We start from the raw sequence: 21498 nt of genomic DNA, 5'->3' as shown, positions 1-21498 counted from the left end.
CTGAAGTTTTCCTGGACTTAAAGGCTTTAAATGCATCAATAAATTCCTTCTCTGTAACTTGTCCTCCACATGAGTCTTTCTGTACAGCTGTTAATTTGATATTATTCATAGAAAAAAAATCCGTAATTAACTTCGGTTAGTGGAGATGGAGGAGACTGAAACTAAAACATATGCTTAAAGTACTTTGTTTCCTCTTTTCAAAATATTGTTTGGTGAATCATGGATGAAGTTTCAGTAAATTATTTTTGGTAGCATTTCTATGTTGAAGATTAAAATATAATTTGGTGCATTTTCATTTTCATATTCCATCCAGTTTGCTTTATTTTTTATAACATATTACACTTGATCTTTCTTAAATCAAGTTATTTTTGTTTTTTTCTAACTTATTTGGTGCCTTTCTGGTACAGTTTCTTTTTTCTTTCTATCTATACTGTTAGTCCCTCTATTTTCCTTTGTTAATAGGAAGTATTTTGACCTGAAGTACTTCGGTTTTAAAGATGAGTATTGCATGGCCTCTAAAGGCACATTTTAAAAGTGTCCCATACAATAAGGGGATCTGCTGTGCTTATGTTATATCGGAATAAATCTGATTTTAACCAAGACAGAAGAATTTATAAACAATCATCAATCAATCAAATGTATTTATAAAGCTCTTCTTACATCAGCTGATGTCACAACGTGCTGTACAGAAACCCAGCCTAAAACCCCAAACAGCAAGCAATGCAAGTGTAAAAGCATGGTGGCTAGGAAAAACTCCCTAGAAAGGCCAAAACCTAGGATGAAACCTAGAGAGGAACCAGGCTATGAGGGGTGGCCAGTCCTCTTCTGGCTGTGCCGGGTGGAGATTATAACAGAACATGGCCAAGATGTTCAAATGTTCATAGATGACCAGCAGGGTCAAATAATAATAATCACAGGGGTTGTAGAGGGTGCAACAGGTCAGCACCTCAGGAGTAAATGTCAGTTGGCTTTTCATAGCCGATCATTCAGAGTATCTCTACCGCTACTGGTGTCTCTAGAGAGTTGAAAACAGCAGGTCTGGGAAAGGTAGCACGTCCGGTGAACAGGTCAGGGTTCCATAGCCGCAGGCAGAACAGTTGAAACTGGAGCAGCAGCATGACCAGGTGGACTGGGGACAGCAAGGAGTCATCAGGCCAGGCAGTCCTGAGGCATGGTCCTAGGGCTCAGGTCCTCTGAGAGAAAGAGAGAAATAAAGAGAGAATTAGAGACAGCATACTTAAATTCACACAATACATGGATAAGACAGGAGAAATATTCCAGATATAACAGACTCACCCAAGCCCCCCAACACAAACTATTGCAGCATAAATACTGGAGGCTTTGAAAGGAGGGGTCAGGACACCCCTTCTTGCCATCCAATAGGCAGTGATTACATTTCCAAAAACCTTGCCCACGTGGAAATTCTGTAAGAGTAATGTATTTGCCAATTATTTAATGGTCTGACCGCATTCTGTCCCCTATCAACACTTTTTATTTTTTAATCTTTTGGTGCCAGAGAGAATGACCTAAAAGTAGTCAAGATGACTAGCTTAATTGAGCCTCTGCCATGTTTATATTTAAGCCTCCATATATCCACTAGTTCTAATATATCCATGATATTTGTGTTTTCCTTAAGTGCACGAGGGGGATAGTTTGTAGGGTTATTTCCTTTACAGTCCATTGAGGTATAAAAACACTTTCAACTTTCAGCACTTTTTTGATTACTACATGATTCCATATGTGTTATTACATAGCTTGGATGTCTTCACTATTATTCTACAATGTAGAAAATAGTAAAAGTAAAGAAAAACCATTGAATGAATGGGTGTGTCCAAACTTTTGACTGGTACTGTATATATTACAAATTCTTGCATAACTTCATTTATTTAATTAACAAATAATATAAATAATAATGTAGGCACTTCCAACAAGAGATTCCTACATATAACCAGGACTGACATTACAAAATTACATTTTACTCCTCGGCAAGAAAACAATTGTTGATTCATCCTATACTGTCCCTAAAATCATTACCACAAAGCAACAGATGTGAGATACATACACACACTCCGTTGCCAGTTTATTAGGTACACCCATCTAGTTATGGGTTGAACCCCTTCTTTGCCTCCAGAACAGACTGAATTATTCCGGGGATGGAAACGTTCCTCAATTGGTATCAAGGGACAAAACCCGTGCCAGGAAAACATTCCCCATACCACTGCCACCAGCTTGTATCGTTGACACCAGGCCATGGACTCATGCATCTTACGCCAAATACTGACTCTGCCATTAGCATGACGCCACAGGAACCGGGATTCGTCGGCGTCCTCAATTGTCCAGTGTTGGTGACCGCATGCCCATTGGAGCCGCTTCTTCTTGTTTTTACCTGATAGGAGTGGAACCCGGTGTGGTCGTCTTCTGCAATAGCCCATCCGTGACAAGGACAGACGAGTTGTGCGTTCCGAGATGCCGTTCTGCACACTACTGTTGTACAGCGCCGATTGTGGCCCGCCTGTTAGCTTGCACGATTCTTGCCATTCTCCTTTGCCCACAGGACTGCCACTGACTGGATGTTCTTTTTGTTTGTTGCACCTTTCTCTGTTAACTCTAGACACTATCGTGCTTGAAAAGCCCACGAGGGCGGCCGTTTCTGAGATACTGTAACCTGCTTGCCTGGCACCGACGATCATACCACACTCGCTTAGAATGTTTAAAACAAGGGACCTAACTTTCAATGGAACAGTAACTGAATGCCTGTATGCCAGATTTATATCTAACAAGGATTAGGTATTATGTAAAATAAATTATGTTTTATATTTGGTGAAATCCTATTATTATGTTCTAGTTTTGTACTATTGATGTCATGCACACAACAAAACATCAATCACAACCATACATGTAGTGTCTCTCTTCTCAGTTCTGACCCCATTACATGGAGAAAAACTCTTTCCTCTCTTCAGAGCAGTGATGGCTTGTGTTCTCCCTTTAAACAAAAACAGGTATGTCAGCCTAATATTTGTTGACTGATGTCTTTCCACCTCAGAGTTTCAACCTTGGTCTGGTCTGAGAAGACATTGCAACATCTAATAGGACTGGCTCTTCCACCAATTTATTTCATCACTCTTGTTTGAAAGATACCCGTCAACGTGATTACCCCACTAAAGCAGCCTGAACTTGTGAGCCTTGAAAGATGCGTGACCCTTACATTTACCTGTAATAATATATTTAAAAAAATCTATGACCTTATTGGCATTCATAGCTATAATATTGAGGAAGGTATAAGTTTAACATTGAAACAACACAAAAATCTAGTTGATTCAACTAATTATTATTTAGTAACTGATTCCATCCACTGCCTTTTTTTTGTTTACTCAACTTTTCGGGCAAGTATTACCTGAACGTAAAGTTTTTAGCATCACACTCTTACCAACTGAGCGTGTAGCTATATCTATGTTGCTATTGTAGAAACCGTAACCTAACACCTAGTGACCTTGTCAAGAGTTTCAGACCTCTTGGCGTAACAGTTAAGGTGTTGGCCTGACAGTCGCTGGACCCTGGTTTGAGTCCTGGTCGGGAATACCCACCAAATTCACCACATTGGTGTCAGAAATGGAATGGTGCCTGTGAAGCAATTGGAGCGGTGTGTACATGTAAGGGACTTGTATAGAGAAGCGTGAGGACACGTTGGACCTCTTGGCGTAATGGTTAAGGTGTTGGCTTGACAGACGCTGGACCCGGGTTCGAGTCCTGGTAAGGGCATCGGGATATGAAGCTTTTTCCTCATAGTGTGCTGTTGAAGTGACCTCGGTGGTGATTTAATGACTTGATTTAACACAAGATAACGAGTAGGTCAACATGGAGCTGGGGATGGGCTGGCGCTGTCCGAGAATGTCAATCACAGCAGGAGAGCGCTCCGATTGGATGTTCTCCTCATGTCCCTATTGGGACAAAAACGATGAAGGAAGAGACAAGACATGGAGGAGAGGTAGTCATTCTCAAAATAACATGGCCGATCCAGACCTGCTGAGCTCATCACGGTGAACACTACAAAATACGAGCATTTTAGACAAATTAGATCTGGTCAGAGGAATTGGGAGTTTATCATTGGGGCTTATTGCAAATGTGTTATTGATTTGTAATGATTAAATAAGCATTTTAATTTTGGCATGCGTCCTTAAACTCAAACTGTACATTTATCACATGCTGTGGAAGGCTGAAAAGGAAAACAAGACAAAAGCATTTTGGCCATTGAACTGAAAGCAGATCACCAGAGGCTATACCAAACTGAAGTCAGGAAAGGAAAGGACTTGGAGGTCCACTGTCCAGCCAGTACCCCTTGACCAGCTAGTCTGGTGTGTCCTGCCAGTACCCCTTGACCAGCTAGTCTGGTGTGTCCAGCCAGTACCCCTTGACCAGCTAGTCTGGTGTGTCCTGCCAGTACCCCTTGACCAGTTAGTCTGGTGTGTCCTGCCAGTACCCCTTGACCAGCTAGTCTGGTGTGTCCAGCCAATACCCCTTGACCAGCTAGTCTGGTGTGTCCTGCCAGTACCCCTTGACCAGCTAGTCTGGTGTGTCCTGCCAGTACCCCTTGACCAGCTAGTCTGGTGTGTCCTGCCAGTACCCCTTGACCAGCTAGTCTGGTGTGTCCTGTCAGTACCCCTTGACCAGCTAGTCTGGTGTGTCCAGCCAATACCCCTTGACCAGCTAGTCTGGTGTGTCCTGCCAGTACCCCTTGACCAGCTAGTCTGGTGTGTCCTGCCAGTACCCCTTGACCAGCTAGTCTGGTGTGTCCTGCCAGTACCCCTTGACCAGCTAGTCTGGTGTGTCCTGCCAGTACCCCTTGACCAGCTAGTCTGGTGTGTCCTGCCAGTACCCCTTGACCAGCTAGTCTGGTGTGTCCTGCCAGTACCCCTTGACCAGCTAGTCTGGTGTGTCCTGCCAGTACCCCTTGACCAGCTAGTCTGGTGTGTCCTGCCAGTACCCCTTGACCAGCTAGTCTGGTGTGTCCTGCCAGTACCCCTTGACCAGCTAGTCTGGTGTGTCCAGCCAATACCCCTTGACCAGCTAGTCTGGTGTGTCCTGCCAGTACCCCTTGACCAGCTAGTCTGGTGTGTCCTGCCAGTACCCCTTGACCAGCTAGTCTGGTGTGTCCTGCCAGTACCCCTTGACCAGCTAGTCTGGTGTGTCCTGCCAGTACCCCTTGACCAGCTAGTCTGGTGTGTCCTGCCAGTACCCCTTGACCAGCTAGTCTGGTGTGTCCTGCCAGTACCCCTTGACCAGCTAGTCTGGTGTGTCCTGCCAGTACCCCTTGACCAGCTAGTCTGGTGTGTCCAGCCAATACCCCTTGACCAGCTAGTCTGGTGTGTCCTGCCAGTACCCCTTGACCAGCTAGTCTGGTGTGTCCTGCCAGTACCCCTTGACCAGCTAGTCTGGTGTGTCCTGCCAGTACCCCTTGACCAGCTAGTCTGGTGTGTCCAGCCAATACCCCTTGACCAGCTAGTCTGGTGTGTCCAGCCAATACCCCTTGACCAGCTAGTCTGGTGTGTCCTGCCAGTACCCCTTGACCAGCTAGTCTGGTGTGTCCAGCCAATACCCCTTGACCAGCTAGTCTGGTGTGTCCTGCCAGTACCCCTTGACCAGCTAGTCTGGTGTGTCCTGCCAGTACCCCTTGACCAGCTAGTCTGGTGTGTCCTGCCAGTACCCCTTGACCAGCTAGTCTGGTGTGTCCAGCCAATACCCCTTGACCAGCTAGTCTGGTGTGTCCAGCCAATACCCCTTGACCAGCTAGTCTGGTGTGTCCTGCCAGTACCCCTTGACCAGCTAGTCTGGTGTGTCCAGCCAATACCCCTTGACCAGCTAGTCTGGTGTGTCCTGCCAGTACCCCTTGACCAGCTAGTCTGGTGTGTCCTGCCAGTACCCCTTGACCAGCTAGTCTGGTGTGTCCTGCCAGTACCCCTTGTCCAGCTAGTCTGGTGTGTCCTGCCAGTACCCCTTGACCAGCTAGTCTGGTGTGTCCTGCCAGTACCCCTTGACCAGCTAGTCTGGTGTGTCCAGCCAGTACCCCTTGACCAGCTAGTCTGGTGTGTCCTGCCAGTACCCCTTGTCCAGCTAGTCTGGTGTGTCCTGCCAGTACCCCTTGACCAGCTAGTCTGGTGTGTCCTGCCAGTACCCCTTGACCAGCTAGTCTGGTGTGTCCTGCCAGTACCCCTTGACCAGCTAGTCTGGTGTGTCCTGCCAGTACCCCTTGTCCAGCTAGTCTGGTGTGTCCTGCCAGTACCCCTTGACCAGCTAGTCTGGTGTGTCCTGCCAGTACCCTTTGACCAGCTAGTCTGGTGTGTCCTGCCAGTACCCCTTGACCAGCTAGTCTGGTGTGTCCTGCCAGTACCCCTTGACCAGCTAGTCTGGTGTGTCCTGCCAGTACCCCTTGACCAGCTAGTCTGGTGTGTCCTGCCAGTACCCCTTGGCCAGCTAGTCTGGTGTGTCCAGCCAGTACCCTGTGTCCAGCCAGTCTGGTGTGTCCAGCCAGTCTGGTGTGTCCTGCCAGTACCCCTTGACCAGCTAGTCTGGTGTGTCCAGCCAGTACCCCTTGACCAGCTAGTCTGGTGTGTCCAGCCAGTACCCTGTGTCTAGCCAGTCTGGTGTGTCCAGCCAGTATCCCGTGTCCAGCTAGTCTGGTGTGTCCAGCCAGTATCCCGTGTCCAGCTAGTCTGGTGTGTCCAGCCAGTATCCCGTGTCCAGCTAGTCTGGTGTGTCCAGCCAGTATCCCGTGTCCAGCTAGTCTGGTGTGTCCAGCCAGTATCCCGTGTCCAGCTAGTCTGGTGTGTCTAGCCAGTATCCCGTGTCCAGCTAGTCTGGTGTGTCTAGCCAGTACCCCGTGTCCAGCTTGTCTGTTGTGTCTAGCCAGTACCCTGTGTCCAGCCCGTCTGGTGTGTCCAGCCAGTACCCCGTGTCCAGCCAGTCTGGTGTGTCCAGCCAGTACCCTGTGTCCAGCCAGTCTGGTGTGTCCAGCCAGTACCCTGTGTCCAGCTAGTACCCCTTGACCAGCTAGTCTGGTGTGTCCAGCCAGTACCCCTTGACCAGCCAGTCTGGTGTGTCCAGCCAGTACCCTGTGTCCAGCCAGTACCCCATGTCCAGCCAGTCTGGTGTGTCCAGTCAGTACCCCTTGACCACCTAGTCTGGTGTGTCCAGCCAGTACCCAGTGTCCAGCTAGTCGTGTGTCCAGCCAGTACCCCGTGTCCAGCTAGTCTGGTGTGTCTAGCCAGTACCCCTTGACCAGCTAGTCTGGTGTGTCTAGCCAGTACCCCTTGACCAGCTAGTCTGGTGTGTCCAGCCAGTACCCCTTGACCAGCTAGTCTGGTGTGTCCAGCCAGTCTGGTGTGTCTAGCCAGTACCCTGTGTCCAGCTAGTCTGGTGTGTCCAGGCAGTCTGGTGTGTCTAGCCAGTACCCCTTGTCCAGCTAGTCTGGTGTGTCCAGCCAGTACCCCGTGTCCAGCTAGTCTGGTGTGTCCAGCCAGTACCCCGTGTCCAGCTAGTCTGGTGTGTCCAGCCAGTACCCCATGACCAGCTAATCTGGTGTCTGAAACGAAGCATATGAGCAAATACCCCAATACCTGTTTCTTCATCTGCCAGCAGCTACAAGCTACACCTTACCAGCCTGACACACACACAGACACACCTCCCTCTGAATGTAAAGCCCCAAGAAGATCCCATCCCTAGAGAGGTTTTATATCCCCCATTGCCTTCCCTCTTATCCTGGTCTTCCCTTTAATATGGCAGCACTCTCTATACCGGCTGTTACACGTCTCAAACAGGAGTGGGAGATTCAATTGTGTTTTTTTAATTTAACAAATAACTTAGTTGAAGTAATTTATACTTATGAAATTCATTGTGTTGTCCATGTATGGTGCAAGTCCGAGTTGGAGTTGCCCACTCCATACTGTCATTGTCACACAGCAATGGAGCTGGCAAGACAACACGAACAGATCTGGCACTCAGGCTAGTGTTATTCTCAGATTTTTATCTTGTTTATCTCTCTTTCATTCAAACAGGAACCTGCTGGACATGGACACCTTCTCCAAATCAGACCCTGGTATGTGATGCTTCTTTACAAGGGTTGCAAAGCCTTTCTTGTAAGCACTTACAAGTTAATATGCAAAGCTTATAACATGATGTCAGGACATCATCTGCATGACCTGTATAACATACACATGACATTCTACTGTTCCAAGTGTTCTTAAAATAGAACTGCTGAAGGAGCTCCAGATACCACCATGGAACACATGGAACTACACAAAATGTATCTATCTTATCTTCAGTGATCATGCAACTCTGGGTAATTACCGTCAGTCTAGCCACCAGGGTAGTCAAGTACACAGCGTGATATGGCAAGTGTTGGCTTAAGGTTCAACACTCAACTCATCTCTTAATTACATGACCTTGCCTGATTGACTTGACAACTCCTTTGCTCTCCACTCCAAATGACACACACACACACACACACACACACGACTGACGCATGTGGAGTAGTAGTGTCAGGTGTACAGGTGTCAGCGTATATGCTCCTCCAAGCAATTGAGGAGCCTTATACACTGCTCAAAAAAATAAAGGGAACACTAAAATAACACATCCTAGATCTGAATGAATGAATGTACATAGTTGAATGTGCTGACAACAAAATCACACAAAAATGATCAATGGAAATCAAATTTATCAACCCATGGAGGTCTGGATTTGGAGTCACACTCAAAATTAAAGTGGAAAACCACACTACAGGCTGATCCAACTTTGATGTAATGTCCTTAAAACAAGTCAAAATGAGGCTCAGTAGTGTGTGTGGCCTCCACGTTTCTGTATGACCTCCCTACAACGCCTGGGCATGCTCCTGATGAGGTGGCGGATGGTCTCCTGAGGGATCTCCTCCCAGACCTGGACTAAAGCATCCACCAACTCCTGGACAGTCTGTGGTGCAACGTGGCGTTGGTGGATGGAGCGAGACATGATGTCCCAGATGTGCTCAATTGGATTCAGGTCTGGGGAATGGGCGGGCCAGTCCATAGCATCAATGCCTTCCTCTTGCAGGAACTGCTGACACACTCCAGCCACATGAGGTCTAACATTGTCTTGCATTAGGAGGAACCCAGGGCCAACCGCACCAGCATATGGTCTCACAAGGGGTCTGAGGATCTCATCTCGTTACATAATGGCAGTCAGGCTACCTCTGGCGAGCACATGGAGGGTTGTGCGGCCCCCCAAAGAAATGCCACCCCACACCATGACTGACCCACCGCCAAACCGGTCATGCTGGAGGATGTTGCAGGCAGCAGAACGTTCTCCACGGCATCTCCAGACTCTGTCACGTCTGTCACATGTGCTCATGTGCTCAGTGTGAACCTGCTTTCATCTGTGAAGAGCACAGGGCGCCAGTGGCGAATTTGCCAATCTTGGTGTTCTCTGGCAAATGCCAAACGTCCTGCACGGTGTTGGGCTGTAAGCACAACCCCCACCTGTGGACGTCGCGCCCTCATACCACCCTCATGGAGTCTGTTTCTGACCGTTTGAGCAGACACATGCACATTTGTGGCCTGCTGGAGGTCATTTTGCAGGGCTCTGGCAGTGCTCCACCTGCTCCTCCTTGCACAAAGGCGGAGGTAGCGGTCCTGCTGCTGGGTTGTTGCCCTCCTACGGCATCCTCTACGTCTCCTGATGTACTGGCCTGTCTCCTGGTAGCGCCTCCATGCTCTGGACACTACGCTGACAGACACAGCAAACCTTCTTGCCACAGCTCGCATTGATGTGCCATCCTGGATGAGCTGCACTACCTGAGCCACTTGTGTGGGTTGTAGACTCCGTCTCATGCTACCACTAGAGTGAAAGCACCGCCAGCATTCAAAAGTGACCAAAACATTAGCCAGGAAGCATAGGAACTGAGAAGTGGTCTGTGGTCACCACCTGCAGAACAACTCCTTTATTGGGGGTGTCTTGCTAATTGCCTATAATTTCCACCTGTTGTCTATTCCATTTGCACAACAGCATGTGAAATTTATTGTCAATCAGTGTTGCTTCCTAAGTGGACAGTTTGATTTCACAGAAGTGTGATTGACTTGGAGTTACATTGTGTTGTTTAAGTGTTCCCTTTATTTTTTTGAGCAGTGTATATTTTAAATGGACATTCCGCTGTTCAACTTCATATTCATCATTTCCAGCACCACCCCAAAATCAACATATGTGAAAATTCAATGTTTCTATTGTTTTGAGTAAGATAAGTATTTCCAATTACTTCGTCAACCAATTAGTAGGCAATACCTCCTCATAATTGGTTAAAATCACATGATGATGACCGATTTTGTAGAAAATCACATTTATTTATATAGCCCTTCTTACATCAGCTGATCTCTCAGAGTGCTGTACAGAAACCCAGCCTAATACCCCAAACAGCAAGCAATGCAAGTGTAAAAGCATGGTGGCTAGGAAAAACTCCCTAGAAAGGCCAAAACCTAGGATGAAACCTAGAGAGGAACCAGGCTATGAGGGGTGGCCAGTCCTCTTCTGGCTGTGCCGGGTGGAGATTATAACAGAACATGGCCAAGATGTTCAAATGTTCATAAATGACCAGCAGAGTCAAATAATAATATCTTCATCTATATTTTTTACTACAAAACATAGAAATACAAACATGTTGCTCGAGGTGATCAATATGAAGTTGACTTTCTTTTAAATTTCCCTTTACACGTTGCAGCAGCACAAATTCAATTTGGCAATGTGTGCGTTGCCTTGTTTTGCAAGTCAGGATTTGTATTTTTGGTTGTTTTATTGAACAGATGGCACAATAGAGGAAAGATGGAAGGTGAAGTTTCAGTGGGCTGGATTCAAACCCATGCTGACTTTGGTCCATGCATGTTCCAGATTCAGCTACACTGACCACTGGACCACACAGGTCTCCACTTGGGATCTGAACAGGAACTCTTCCATCTGCCTTCCAAGTCTACAGATCTTGTTGAGGAAAATCTGAGCATTTGTCATCAATGCATCTATCATAATCTTGGACACCCAGAACTGAAATATTGCGTCAGATGCTCGATTTAAGTTCTGTGGGGTAAACTGTTGGAAAATATACAAACGAGTTTTGGGCAAGTCTATGGGCCGAATGCTCCCTCCCCTTCCGAAATTCCAAAGATGCGAAATCGTGATGAAAAATTGAGTTCCGGAACAAGGTTTATTGTTGGTTGTCCCATTCCACAGTCTGTCGACAGGCGCTGCTACCATTTATGATACGTGTGTCTGTCCATGAGAGACTACATCGCTCAGGATATCACTGTATTTTCAGGGGAGAGAAATCCACACTCAATTGAACATGAAGTGGAAATTCACAACCCCTAACTCACAGCCCTCTGCATTTCAACACACCGTACTCAAGAAACGCTGTAAATACCAATGACGCAGAAGAGCCAATGGTACAGTAGCGATGCAGTAGTGATGCACTTCGCTATCCACTACACAGACGTGTGTCCCTCAACTCATTCTCACCAATGGTAAAGGACTAATTAAATCTTCAATAGAGACTGTGTTCCTGATATAGGGAGCTTAGTAAAAGCCCTCGATTGATTTCTTTGTTGATTTTGACTCTGAAGTGTCTCCATCACAGACTTGTGTTACTTGAGTTATGTGTTACATTTCAAAACTGATTGTGAAAAGGTCACCTGTCTGCACAACTCAAAACTGAATCCCGGATACATGTACTGTATATCTGATTCTAAAGAAAAAGAATGCATCCCAAATGGCACCCTATTCTCTGTAGTGCACTACTTTGCACTATAGAGAATAGGATGCTATTTGGGGGCAACCAATGTCTAAACGGATTTGATGTACATTCTTTATTTAATATACCATCACAGCAAGTCATTTATGTTGGTTTGTATGTCTGGAATGGTAATGTATTCTGAATCAATTACTCTACATATATTTTACATTTATTCTCGATTAATGTTACGTCATTAATAGGCTTCCATCAGTTAATTTCATCCTGAAACTATCTCTCTCGTCATGGTTACATGCGCACACACACACACACACACACCCTTTATTGATGGTGTGTGTGTGTGTGTGTGTGTGTTGGAGAGAAGATATAATGATGAGATACGGAGGGGTCCTGGACTTCAAACCCAGGCTGGGACACTGTAAAGGTGGAAGCTCAGTGGTCCTGGATTAGCCGGGCCTTTCATGTCCCCTTTGGAACCTTCAGTGTGACCATTGAACCACAGTTCAATTGAGGCCAGAGTGCAGTCGATGGCTATCACGTAGCACTGTGAGACACACCCTAAAGGGAAGTGTAGTGCCAGCCTTGTACTCTTTCAACACTAGCTGACTCGGATTGGCCATATGTTTTTGTTACATTGAAGCTTACTACTCAGTATATACAAGTGCCTTCAGAAAGTATTCACATTTTCCCCACATTTTGTTGTTACAGCTTGAATTTAAAATGGATTCCATTTGATGTTGTGTCGCTGATCTACACACAATACCCCATAATATCAAAGTGGAGTTATGTTTTTAGAATTTACAAATTTAATATTTTTTTTTAAAGCTGTCTAGAGTCAATAACTATTCAACCCCTTTGTTATGGCAAGCCTTTGTTATGCGCCACTCGGGTCTAAGGCACTACATCTCTGTGCTTGAGGCGTCACTACTGACCCTGGTTCGAATCCAGGCTGTATCACAACCGGCCGTAATTGGGAGTCCCAATAATTGGGTGCACAATTGGCCCAGCGTCGTCCGGGTTTGGCCGGTGTAGGCCGTCATTGTAAATAAGAATTTGTTCTTAACTGACTTGTCTAGTTAAATAAATAACAACAAAAAAAGTTCAGGAGTAAAAATGTGCTTATTAATAAGCCACATAATAAGTTGCATGGACTCACTCTGTGTGCAATAATAGTGTTTACCATGATCTTTGAGTGACTACCTCATCTCTGCACCCCACACATACATACAATTATCCCACCCCACACATACATACAAAGGTTCCTCAGTCGAGCAGTGAATTTAAAACTCAGATTCAACCACAAAGACCAGGGAGGTTTTCCAATGGCTCGAAAAAAGGGCATCTATTGGTAGATGGGGGGGGGGAAAACACATACAATGCAGTTATTTAAACTTTGGCTGGTGTATCAATACACCCAGTCACTACGAAGATACAGGCTTCCTTCTTAACTCAGATGCCGGAGAGGAAGGAAACCGCTCAAGGATTTCACCATGAGGCCAATGGTGACTTTAAAACAGTTACAGAGTTTAATGGGTGTTATGGGAGAAAACTGAGGATGGATCAACAACATTGTAGTTACTCCACAATATTATCCCAAATGACAGAGTGAAAACAAGGAAGCCTGTACAAAATACAAATATTCTAAAACATGCATCCTGTTTGCAATAAGGCACTAAATTAAAAAAAACTGCAAAACATGTGGCAAAGAAATTGAGTTTGTCCTGAATACTAAGGTTTATATTTGGGACAAATCATCGGCAAGGACTACAGAGTTTTTTTATGATAGAAAGAAAAGGAATTGAGCTAAGCACAGGCAAAATCCTAGAGGGAAACCTGGTTCAGTTTACTTTCCAACAGACACTGGGAAACATCCACCTTTTCAGCAGGACAATAACCTGAAACACAAGGCCAAATATACACTGGAGTGGCTTACCAAGACAACATTGAATGTTCCTGAGTGCCCTAGTTACAGTTTTTACTTAAATCGGCTTGCAAATCTATGGCAAGACTTGAAAATGGCTGTCTAGCAATAATCGACGACCAACTTTACAGAGCTTGAAGAATGAGTAAAAAAAACCTTTGCCTTGATTACAGCTTTCCACACTCTTGTAACAGACAGATCTGTCATCAAGGCAAAAGGTGGCTACTTTGAAGAATCTCAAATATAAAATATATTTTGATTTGTTTAACAGTTATTTTTTGGTTACGACATGATTTCATGTGTCATTTCATAGTTTTGATGTCTTCACTATTATTGTACAATGTAGAAAATAGTTAAAGTAAAGAAAAACCCTTGAATGAGTAGGTGTGTCCAAACTTTGACTGGTACTGTATATATTTTTTTTTAAATACTCAAATTTCAAAAAACATAATTTCACTTTGTCATTATGGGGTTGTGTGTGTAGATTGGTGAGATTTTTTAATTCATTTTTTTAATCCATTTTGAATTCCGGCTGTAACACAACAATATAATGTGGAAAAAGTCAAGGGGTGTGAATACTTTCTGAAGGCACTGTTAACTGTTTCTTGTGAGATCAAGTTGTGTAACTTTATGGCAGATCTGTGTTTTCATTCAGGGATTTGAGAATCAGTCTTTGAGAGCTCAACCCATTATTTCTTTCACCACTCATCGCTCCATCAAAATGGTCGTCAACGCCCTCATCTCCTCATGAGTACTTAGGGGATGTCTTGATGGTTGAGTGTTCCCTCATCACCTCATAAGTGCTTATATTAGGGTCTTGATGATTCCATCCTTCCCTTAAACTGGGCTCTAGAGGAAGTGAAGTGTCTATCCTAGGGGAACTGGGCTCTAGAGGAACTGAAGTGTCTATCCTAGGGGAACTGGGCTCTAGAGGATGTGAAGTGTCTATCCTAGGGGAACTGGGCTCTAGAGGATGTGAAGTGTCTATCCTAGGGGAACTGGGCTCTAGAGGATGTGAAGTGTCTATCCTAGGGGAACTGGGCTCTAGAGGATGTGAAGTGTCTATCCTAGGGGAACTGGGCTCTAGAGGATGTGAAGTGTCTATCCTAGGGGAACTGGGCTCTAGAGGATGTGAAGTGTCTATCCTAGGGGAACTGGGCTCTAGAGGATGTGAAGTGTCTATCCTAGGGGAACTGGGCTCTAGAGGATGTGAAGTGTCTATCCTAGGGGAACTGGGCTCTAGAGGATGTGAAGTGTCTATCCTAGGGGAACTGGGCTCTAGAGGATATGAAGTGTCTATCCTAGGGGAACCGGGCTCTAGAGGATGTGAAGTGTCTATCCTAGGGGAACCGGGCTCTAGAGGATGTGAAGTGTCTATCCTAGGGGAACCGGGCTCTAGAGGATGTGAAGTGTCTATCCTAGGGGAACTGGGCTCTAGAGGATGTGAAGTGTCTATCCTAGGGGAACTGGGCTCTAGAGGATGTGAAGTGTCTATCCTAGGGGAACTGGGCTCTAGAGGATGTGAAGTGTCTATCCTAGGGGAACCGGGCTCTAGAGGATGTGAAGTGTCTATCCTAGGGGAACTGGGCTCTAGAGGATGTGAAGTGTCTATCCTAGGGGAACCGGGCTCTAGAGGATGTGAAGTGTCTATCCTAGGGGAACTGGGCTCTAGAGGATGTGAAGTGTCTATCCTAGGGGAACTGGGCTCTAGAGGATGTGAAGTGTCTATCCTAGGGGAACCCAGATATAGGGGATGTGGTGACGGTTGTACTGGCCAACAGAACTCCTGAAGGGACACCTCATCAGATGCCCACCCACCCTTAATGGACAACACACTCACAGTCCTTACATGTTTCAGGATCCCTTCTCCCCCCACCCTCCATTAATCTCCCCCTCCTTCATCTCTCCCTCCTTCCATCCCTCTCTCCCTCCTCTCCACTAGCCAGTCATGAAGGCTCCAATCTCTCTCCTGGGCTTAAAGAAATCACCGCCCCAACTCTCGACCCGAGTTTTCTCTTATATATATATTAATTAATTTAACCTTTATTTAACTAGGGAAATCAGTTGAACGAATTCTTCTTTACATTGACGGACTACCCCGGCCAGACCCTCCCCTAACCCGGATGATGCTGGGCCAATTGTGCGCCGCCCTATGGGACTCCCGATCACGGCCGGATGTGATACAGCCTGGGATCGAACCCGGGTTGGTAGTGACGCCACTCAGGATCCTTCTTCTCTTTTACATTGATGAAGGAAGCGCTTGGCTGGGCTGGAGCTTTAATGGCTTCACAGCTGGCTGGTACTTGTACCACGGTGGCGGCATTATGCTGATTGGTTTCAGTATATGGCGTGTTGGCGCGCTCCCCTTTGATATGGTGCGATGTTTGTTTCTGGATGAGGAAGAGGTAGGAATGGTAATGAAGTCCAGCCCCTTATCGCGACTTAGGGGAAGCACTGTAAATATGTCCAATCTTTAAGAAAGGAGGATGCCTGTTGTATTGTTCAGAGGAGCTCTCCAGTGTTGGATAAGATATCTTCATATCAGACCAGGTTCAGTATAACTTTGAGTTCATCTCAGTCAGGTGCTATTCTTGCTTTCTGTGTTATGCTAACCACATTGCAAGGGTGATGCCCCTGAGGCGATAAATAAAGTTGTATTAAATAACAGTAGCAGTGCGTGGGTAAAATCAATGGGGAAGCCAAGCCAGGAAAAAAAAAAATCATCACAAAACTGGAGAGCAACCTCTGTCTGGTGAAGTCCACAAAGCATATTGCATGTAACAAACAGTTACATGACCTACAGCATGGTCAAGCAAGTGAATGTTTCAGACATTTTTGGACTACTAAACAACTATTGATTTAGAACCACAGTGAGTTACTGCAAGTTGCAAAATCAGGAGCTGCCTCCACTATTCCAGCACCATTTCAACTTCAATATTTCAACATCATCTAATCACCTATGCTTAGTGACAACTAAAAGATACCAAAAACAATTTAGTCCAATCAACGTAAGCTAAATATGATGTGGCTGTCCTTGGTTCTGATTTTTATGTGTGTTCGTTCATTCAAGTAGAAAAAGCATATTGACTCACCCTACTTGTAGAGAAAGACCAATCCCATCCTCCTCTCTTTCATGTTGACAAAATGGTCTATTACTCTCTGTTGTGCAGTACACACTTTGAGTTGTTGTCCTAGGCTACCTGGCTAAAATGCTTGCTCGCTAGCCCAACTTCCTTTTCATGGGCAACGATGGGGCAGCTAGTTAACATTTAGCCTACTATACTGAACAAAAATATAAACGCAACATGTAAAGTTTTGGAGAAATGATAATCGCAAAATGATCTGTATATAATTCCTGGAAGCTGAACATGTCCCAGTTCTTCCATGGCCTGCATACTCACCAGACATGTCACACGTTGAGCCTGTTTGGGATGCTTTGGATTGACGTGTACAACAGCGTGTTCCAGTTCCCGCCAATATCGAGCAACTTCGCACAGCCATTGAAGAGGAGTGGAACAACATTCCATAGGCCACAATCAACAGCCTGATCAATTCTATGTGAAGGAGATGTGCCGCGCTGCATGACGCAGATGGTGGTCACACCAGATACTGACTGGTTTTCTGATCCAGCCCCTACCTTTTTTTAAAAAGTTATCTGTGACCAACAGATGCATATCTGTATTCCCAGTCTTGTGAAATCCATAGATTAGGGCCTAATGAATTTATTTCAATTGACTGATTTCCTTATATGAACTGTAACTCGATAAAATCTTCTGTTTTTATATTTTTGTTCAGTATACATCTAGCTACTTCCATCCTCTCAGGCCAGGGCCACAATGTATGAATTTATGGTTGGATCAGAATCGCCATAATAATCATTGGCCAGTATGGAGAATTAAGTAAAACCACAAGTTCAAATCCCTATCTCCATTCATTGCTAATTCAGGAAAGGGCCAATTGTAGCTAGCTAGCCACTGGAGGACAACGACACAAAGAGAAGCAACAATTCAAGTTTTTTTCTGTCAATTACGTTTTGCTTTTGATGTGATGTGATTGGTGTGTAGTCAAATCCAAACTGGTTTTCCTTGACACTTTTTTTGGGTGCGCCAGGACCAGTCACAGTTGAGCTCACTCAGTTTAGCTCAACACTGATTGGCTATTATTTTAAACATTTTATATCAAGGGAGGCCAAATGCTCGCTGGCTTCCCTTGCATTCAATGCTACGGGCGGCAACAATGTCATACTCTTTTTGACCAGACAGAATCAGATAGATGGGCTACACATACAGAGACAGAGGGGCGCTGTTTCGCTCACTCGGATGCTTTCTCATAAATACTCACCACTGTTAAATAAGGAACATGTAGTATGTCACACTTTGACAGTAACCTATGCTTGTAGTCAATGCGGTGTGTACAGATGTAGGATTGTAATTTGAGCCAGTTTGCTACAGCAGGAAATGAATCCTGTAGCAAGAGGAAATGTGAATTATTATTTGATTTATAATTAATGGCCATTTTTGTTAGGGTTGATACTTTTCTCATAAGGGAAAATCAAGTCTGAAATCTCAAGATGGAAATTACAAACTTCAGAAGCCTTTTTTAAACCTCATACACTACAAGTTTTACATTTATTTCATTGCAGGAAAGTTATCCTGCAACAGGGTGATCAAATTAAGATCCTACATCTGTACTAATAGCATAAGTATGAATGTGTCTGACAGTCTGAAAGCTATGCATACCTTGAGTGGTTATTGAAGCATGGCCATGAAAATATGGCCTCTTAGCTCTCTACAGGACCTGAGCATAATATAATGCTGGAAATTCTCGCAAGCTTATGGTGCAAAGCAATTCAATGCATCAACGTTTTAATTATATCTGTCTCTATTCAAATAAATGAATAGATAACAGGTGAATTTGCAAAGACGTCTAGTGTAGGAAATTGAATGAAATATTCTGGTACTTGGTATTCATTATTAATAATAAGGCTTTATTCATTTTAATTTTACCTCTTTTCCTCCCTCCCACTCGCTCTCGTTCTCTCTCTTTTTCTCTCTTCACAGTTGTGGTTTTGTACGTTCAAGGCATCGGGACAAAGGAGTGGAGAGAGGTGAGTGAAATTACTTTTTTATTACAGATCTTACGTATATGGCCTTGGAAGGATAATCCATTCTTTGCTATTATACAGTTGAAGTCAGACGTTTACATACACCTTAGCCAAATACATTTAAACTCAGTTTTTCACAATTCCTGACATTTAATCCTAGTAAAAATTCCCTGTCTTAGGTCAGTTAGGATCACCACTTTATTTTAAGAATGTGAAATGTCAGAATAATAGTAGAGAGAATGATTTATTTCAGCTTAATTTCTTTCATCAGATTCCCAGAAGGTCAGAAGTTTACATACACTCAATTAGTATTTGGCAGCATTGCCTTTAAATTGTTTAACTTTGGTCAAACATTCGGGTAGCCTTCCACAAGCTTCCCACAATAAGTTGGGTGAATTTTGGCCCATTCCTCCTGACAGAGCTGGTGTAACTGAGTGAGGTTTGTAGGCCTCCTTGCTCGCACATGCTTTTTCAGTTCTGCCCACAGATGTTCTATAGGATTGAGGTCAGGGCTTTGTGATGGCCACTTCAATACCTTGACTTTGTTGTCCTTAAGCCATTTTGCCACAACTTTGGAAGTATGCTTGGGGTCATTGTCCATTTGGAAGACCCGACTTCCTGACTGATGTCTTGAGATGTTGCGTCAATATATCCACATATTTTCATTCCTCATGATGCCATGTATTTTGTGAAGTGCACCAGTCCCTCCTGCAGGAAAGCACCCCCACAACAGGATGATGCCACCCCCGTGCTACACACGGGATGGTGTTCTTCGGCTTGCAAGCGTCCCCCTTTTTCCTCCAAACATAACAATGGTCATTATGGCTGAACAGTTATATTTTTGCTTCATCAGACCAGAGGACATTTCTCCAAAAAGTACAATCCTTGTCCACATGTGCAGTTGCAAACCGTAGTCTGGCTTTTTTATGGAGATTTTGGAGCAGTGGCTTCTTCCTTGCTGAGCGGCCTTTCAGGTTATGTCGATATAGGACTCGTTTTACTGTGGATATAGCTAATTTTGTACCTGTTCCTCCAGCATCTTCAGAAGGTCATTTGCTGCTGTTCTGGGATTGATTTGCACTTTTCGCACCGAAGTACGTTCATCTCTAGGAGACAGAACACGTCTCTCCTTCCTGAGCGGTATGACAGCTGCTTGGTCCCATGGTGTTTATACTTGCATACTATTGTTTGTACAGATGAACGTGGTACCTTCAGGTATTTGGAAATTGCTCCCAAGGATGAAACTTCTGACCCACTGGAATTGTGATACAGTGAATTATAAGTGAAATAATCTGTCTGTAAACAATTGTTGGAAAAATTACTTGTCATGCACAAAGTAATGTCCTAACCGACTTGCCAAAACTATAGTTTGTTAACAATAAATTTGTGGAGTGGTTGAAAAATAAGGTTTAATGACTCCAACCTAAGTGTATGTAAACTTCTGACTTCAACTGTATATTGCAGTACCATACAGTATCTCAGGGATTTTATAGAATGGAAGACAGATGCGAGGTTTGGCTCATCCTTGCAGAAGTCTACCTTTTGTGCCTTAGTGGGAATCGATCGAGAACTTCATCAATGATGGAATGTATAATAATTACAGGAATGTAAGAATTGATGGTGAACCAGGGATGTTGGAACAATGAGGAAGAGCATTCCTCTCTTTAAGGAACAGTTACATTTTCGATTGAAATCGTATCTGAGGCCTTCTGCTCAGGATTCACAAACCTGTCACCTATTTTTGTTCTTAAAAACAACAAGGAGAACATTCTGGAAATGGCAGATCTACTTTTCATCCTACCAAACTGCTGTTTAACACCACCGCAGTGGCACTATGTATGACAAGGACACCAGTAATGACAACACGCTATGTAAGCGGCGAGCTAGCCAAGCCAACATATTTTCTAATCTAGGGCAGAATCAACGCCTAATAGGGCCTAAAAGGGTGGAACCGACCCGAACTGGGCCTAACTGGTCTGAACAGGTTCTAATCAGTTCCAATTTGGATTATCTCACAACCTCTGGTCTTGAGACTCCATAATAAATCACATTTCTTGTCAGCCAGACACAGCCAGAGGGAAGGCTTACTCATTCGTGTGTGGGTTAAATAATCTCTGACAGTCACATTGGGGGGGAGAAGCCTTTAATAGGCAAGTATACTTTAATTGGCAAAAGTCATTCAAGAGAAGAATCATTTTTTGGAATGAGTAATCAAAACATTTGGTCACAATTTTTTTTTTGAGAAGCAATTGGAACTCAAAGGGGAAAAAGCCTTGGATATGTCTACGAGGAGTATTGTGATGCGCACTCTCTCTCTCTCTCTCTCTCTCTCTCACACTCTGAGGGGGGAGGGGTATGCATCAACAGCAATTGGTGTACTGACTCTAGCGCAGTGGAAGTTTCGATCCATTGTTCACCCGTCTTGAATAACTAATGGTCAAATGCTGACCCTTCTACCTCCCCAAGAGAGTTTTCAGCTGTTATTGTGACTGCTGTATATATTCCACCTCAGGACAAGATAAAGAACAACCTGGCACTTAACGAACTGTACAACACTATAAACAAGCAGGAAACCAAGCACCTGGAGACTGCTTTTCTGGTTGCCAGTGATTTTAATTCTGCTTCATTAACAGTTCGTAAATCAATTAGGTGCCGAACAAAAAGTGAGCGTGAAATGGGGGTGACCTGGGGAGCTCTGAGGTACCGGAAAGCATCAGC

At 44.6% G+C, this 21498-nt stretch overlaps 1 protein-coding gene across 2 annotated transcripts in view; it reads left to right on the top strand.

Annotated features, from left to right (window-relative positions):
* Nucleotides 1–21498, top strand: part of LOC139536251 (copine-9-like) — a 147137-nt gene that overhangs the window by 7842 nt on the left and 117797 nt on the right. For both annotated transcript variants that reach the window (XM_071336610.1, XM_071336611.1), the window contains exons 2-3: nucleotides 8049–8089; nucleotides 18737–18783. In XM_071336610.1, the coding sequence (XP_071192711.1) occupies nucleotides 8049–8089; nucleotides 18737–18783 (88 nt within the window). The remainder of the gene's footprint in view (nucleotides 1–8048; nucleotides 8090–18736; nucleotides 18784–21498) is intronic.

Source organism: Salvelinus alpinus, chromosome 12 (assembly GCF_045679555.1).
Source record: "Salvelinus alpinus chromosome 12, SLU_Salpinus.1, whole genome shotgun sequence".
Classification (NCBI taxonomy): Eukaryota; Metazoa; Chordata; class Actinopteri; order Salmoniformes; family Salmonidae; genus Salvelinus; species Salvelinus alpinus.
This window is presented reverse-complemented; position numbering and strand designations above follow the sequence as displayed.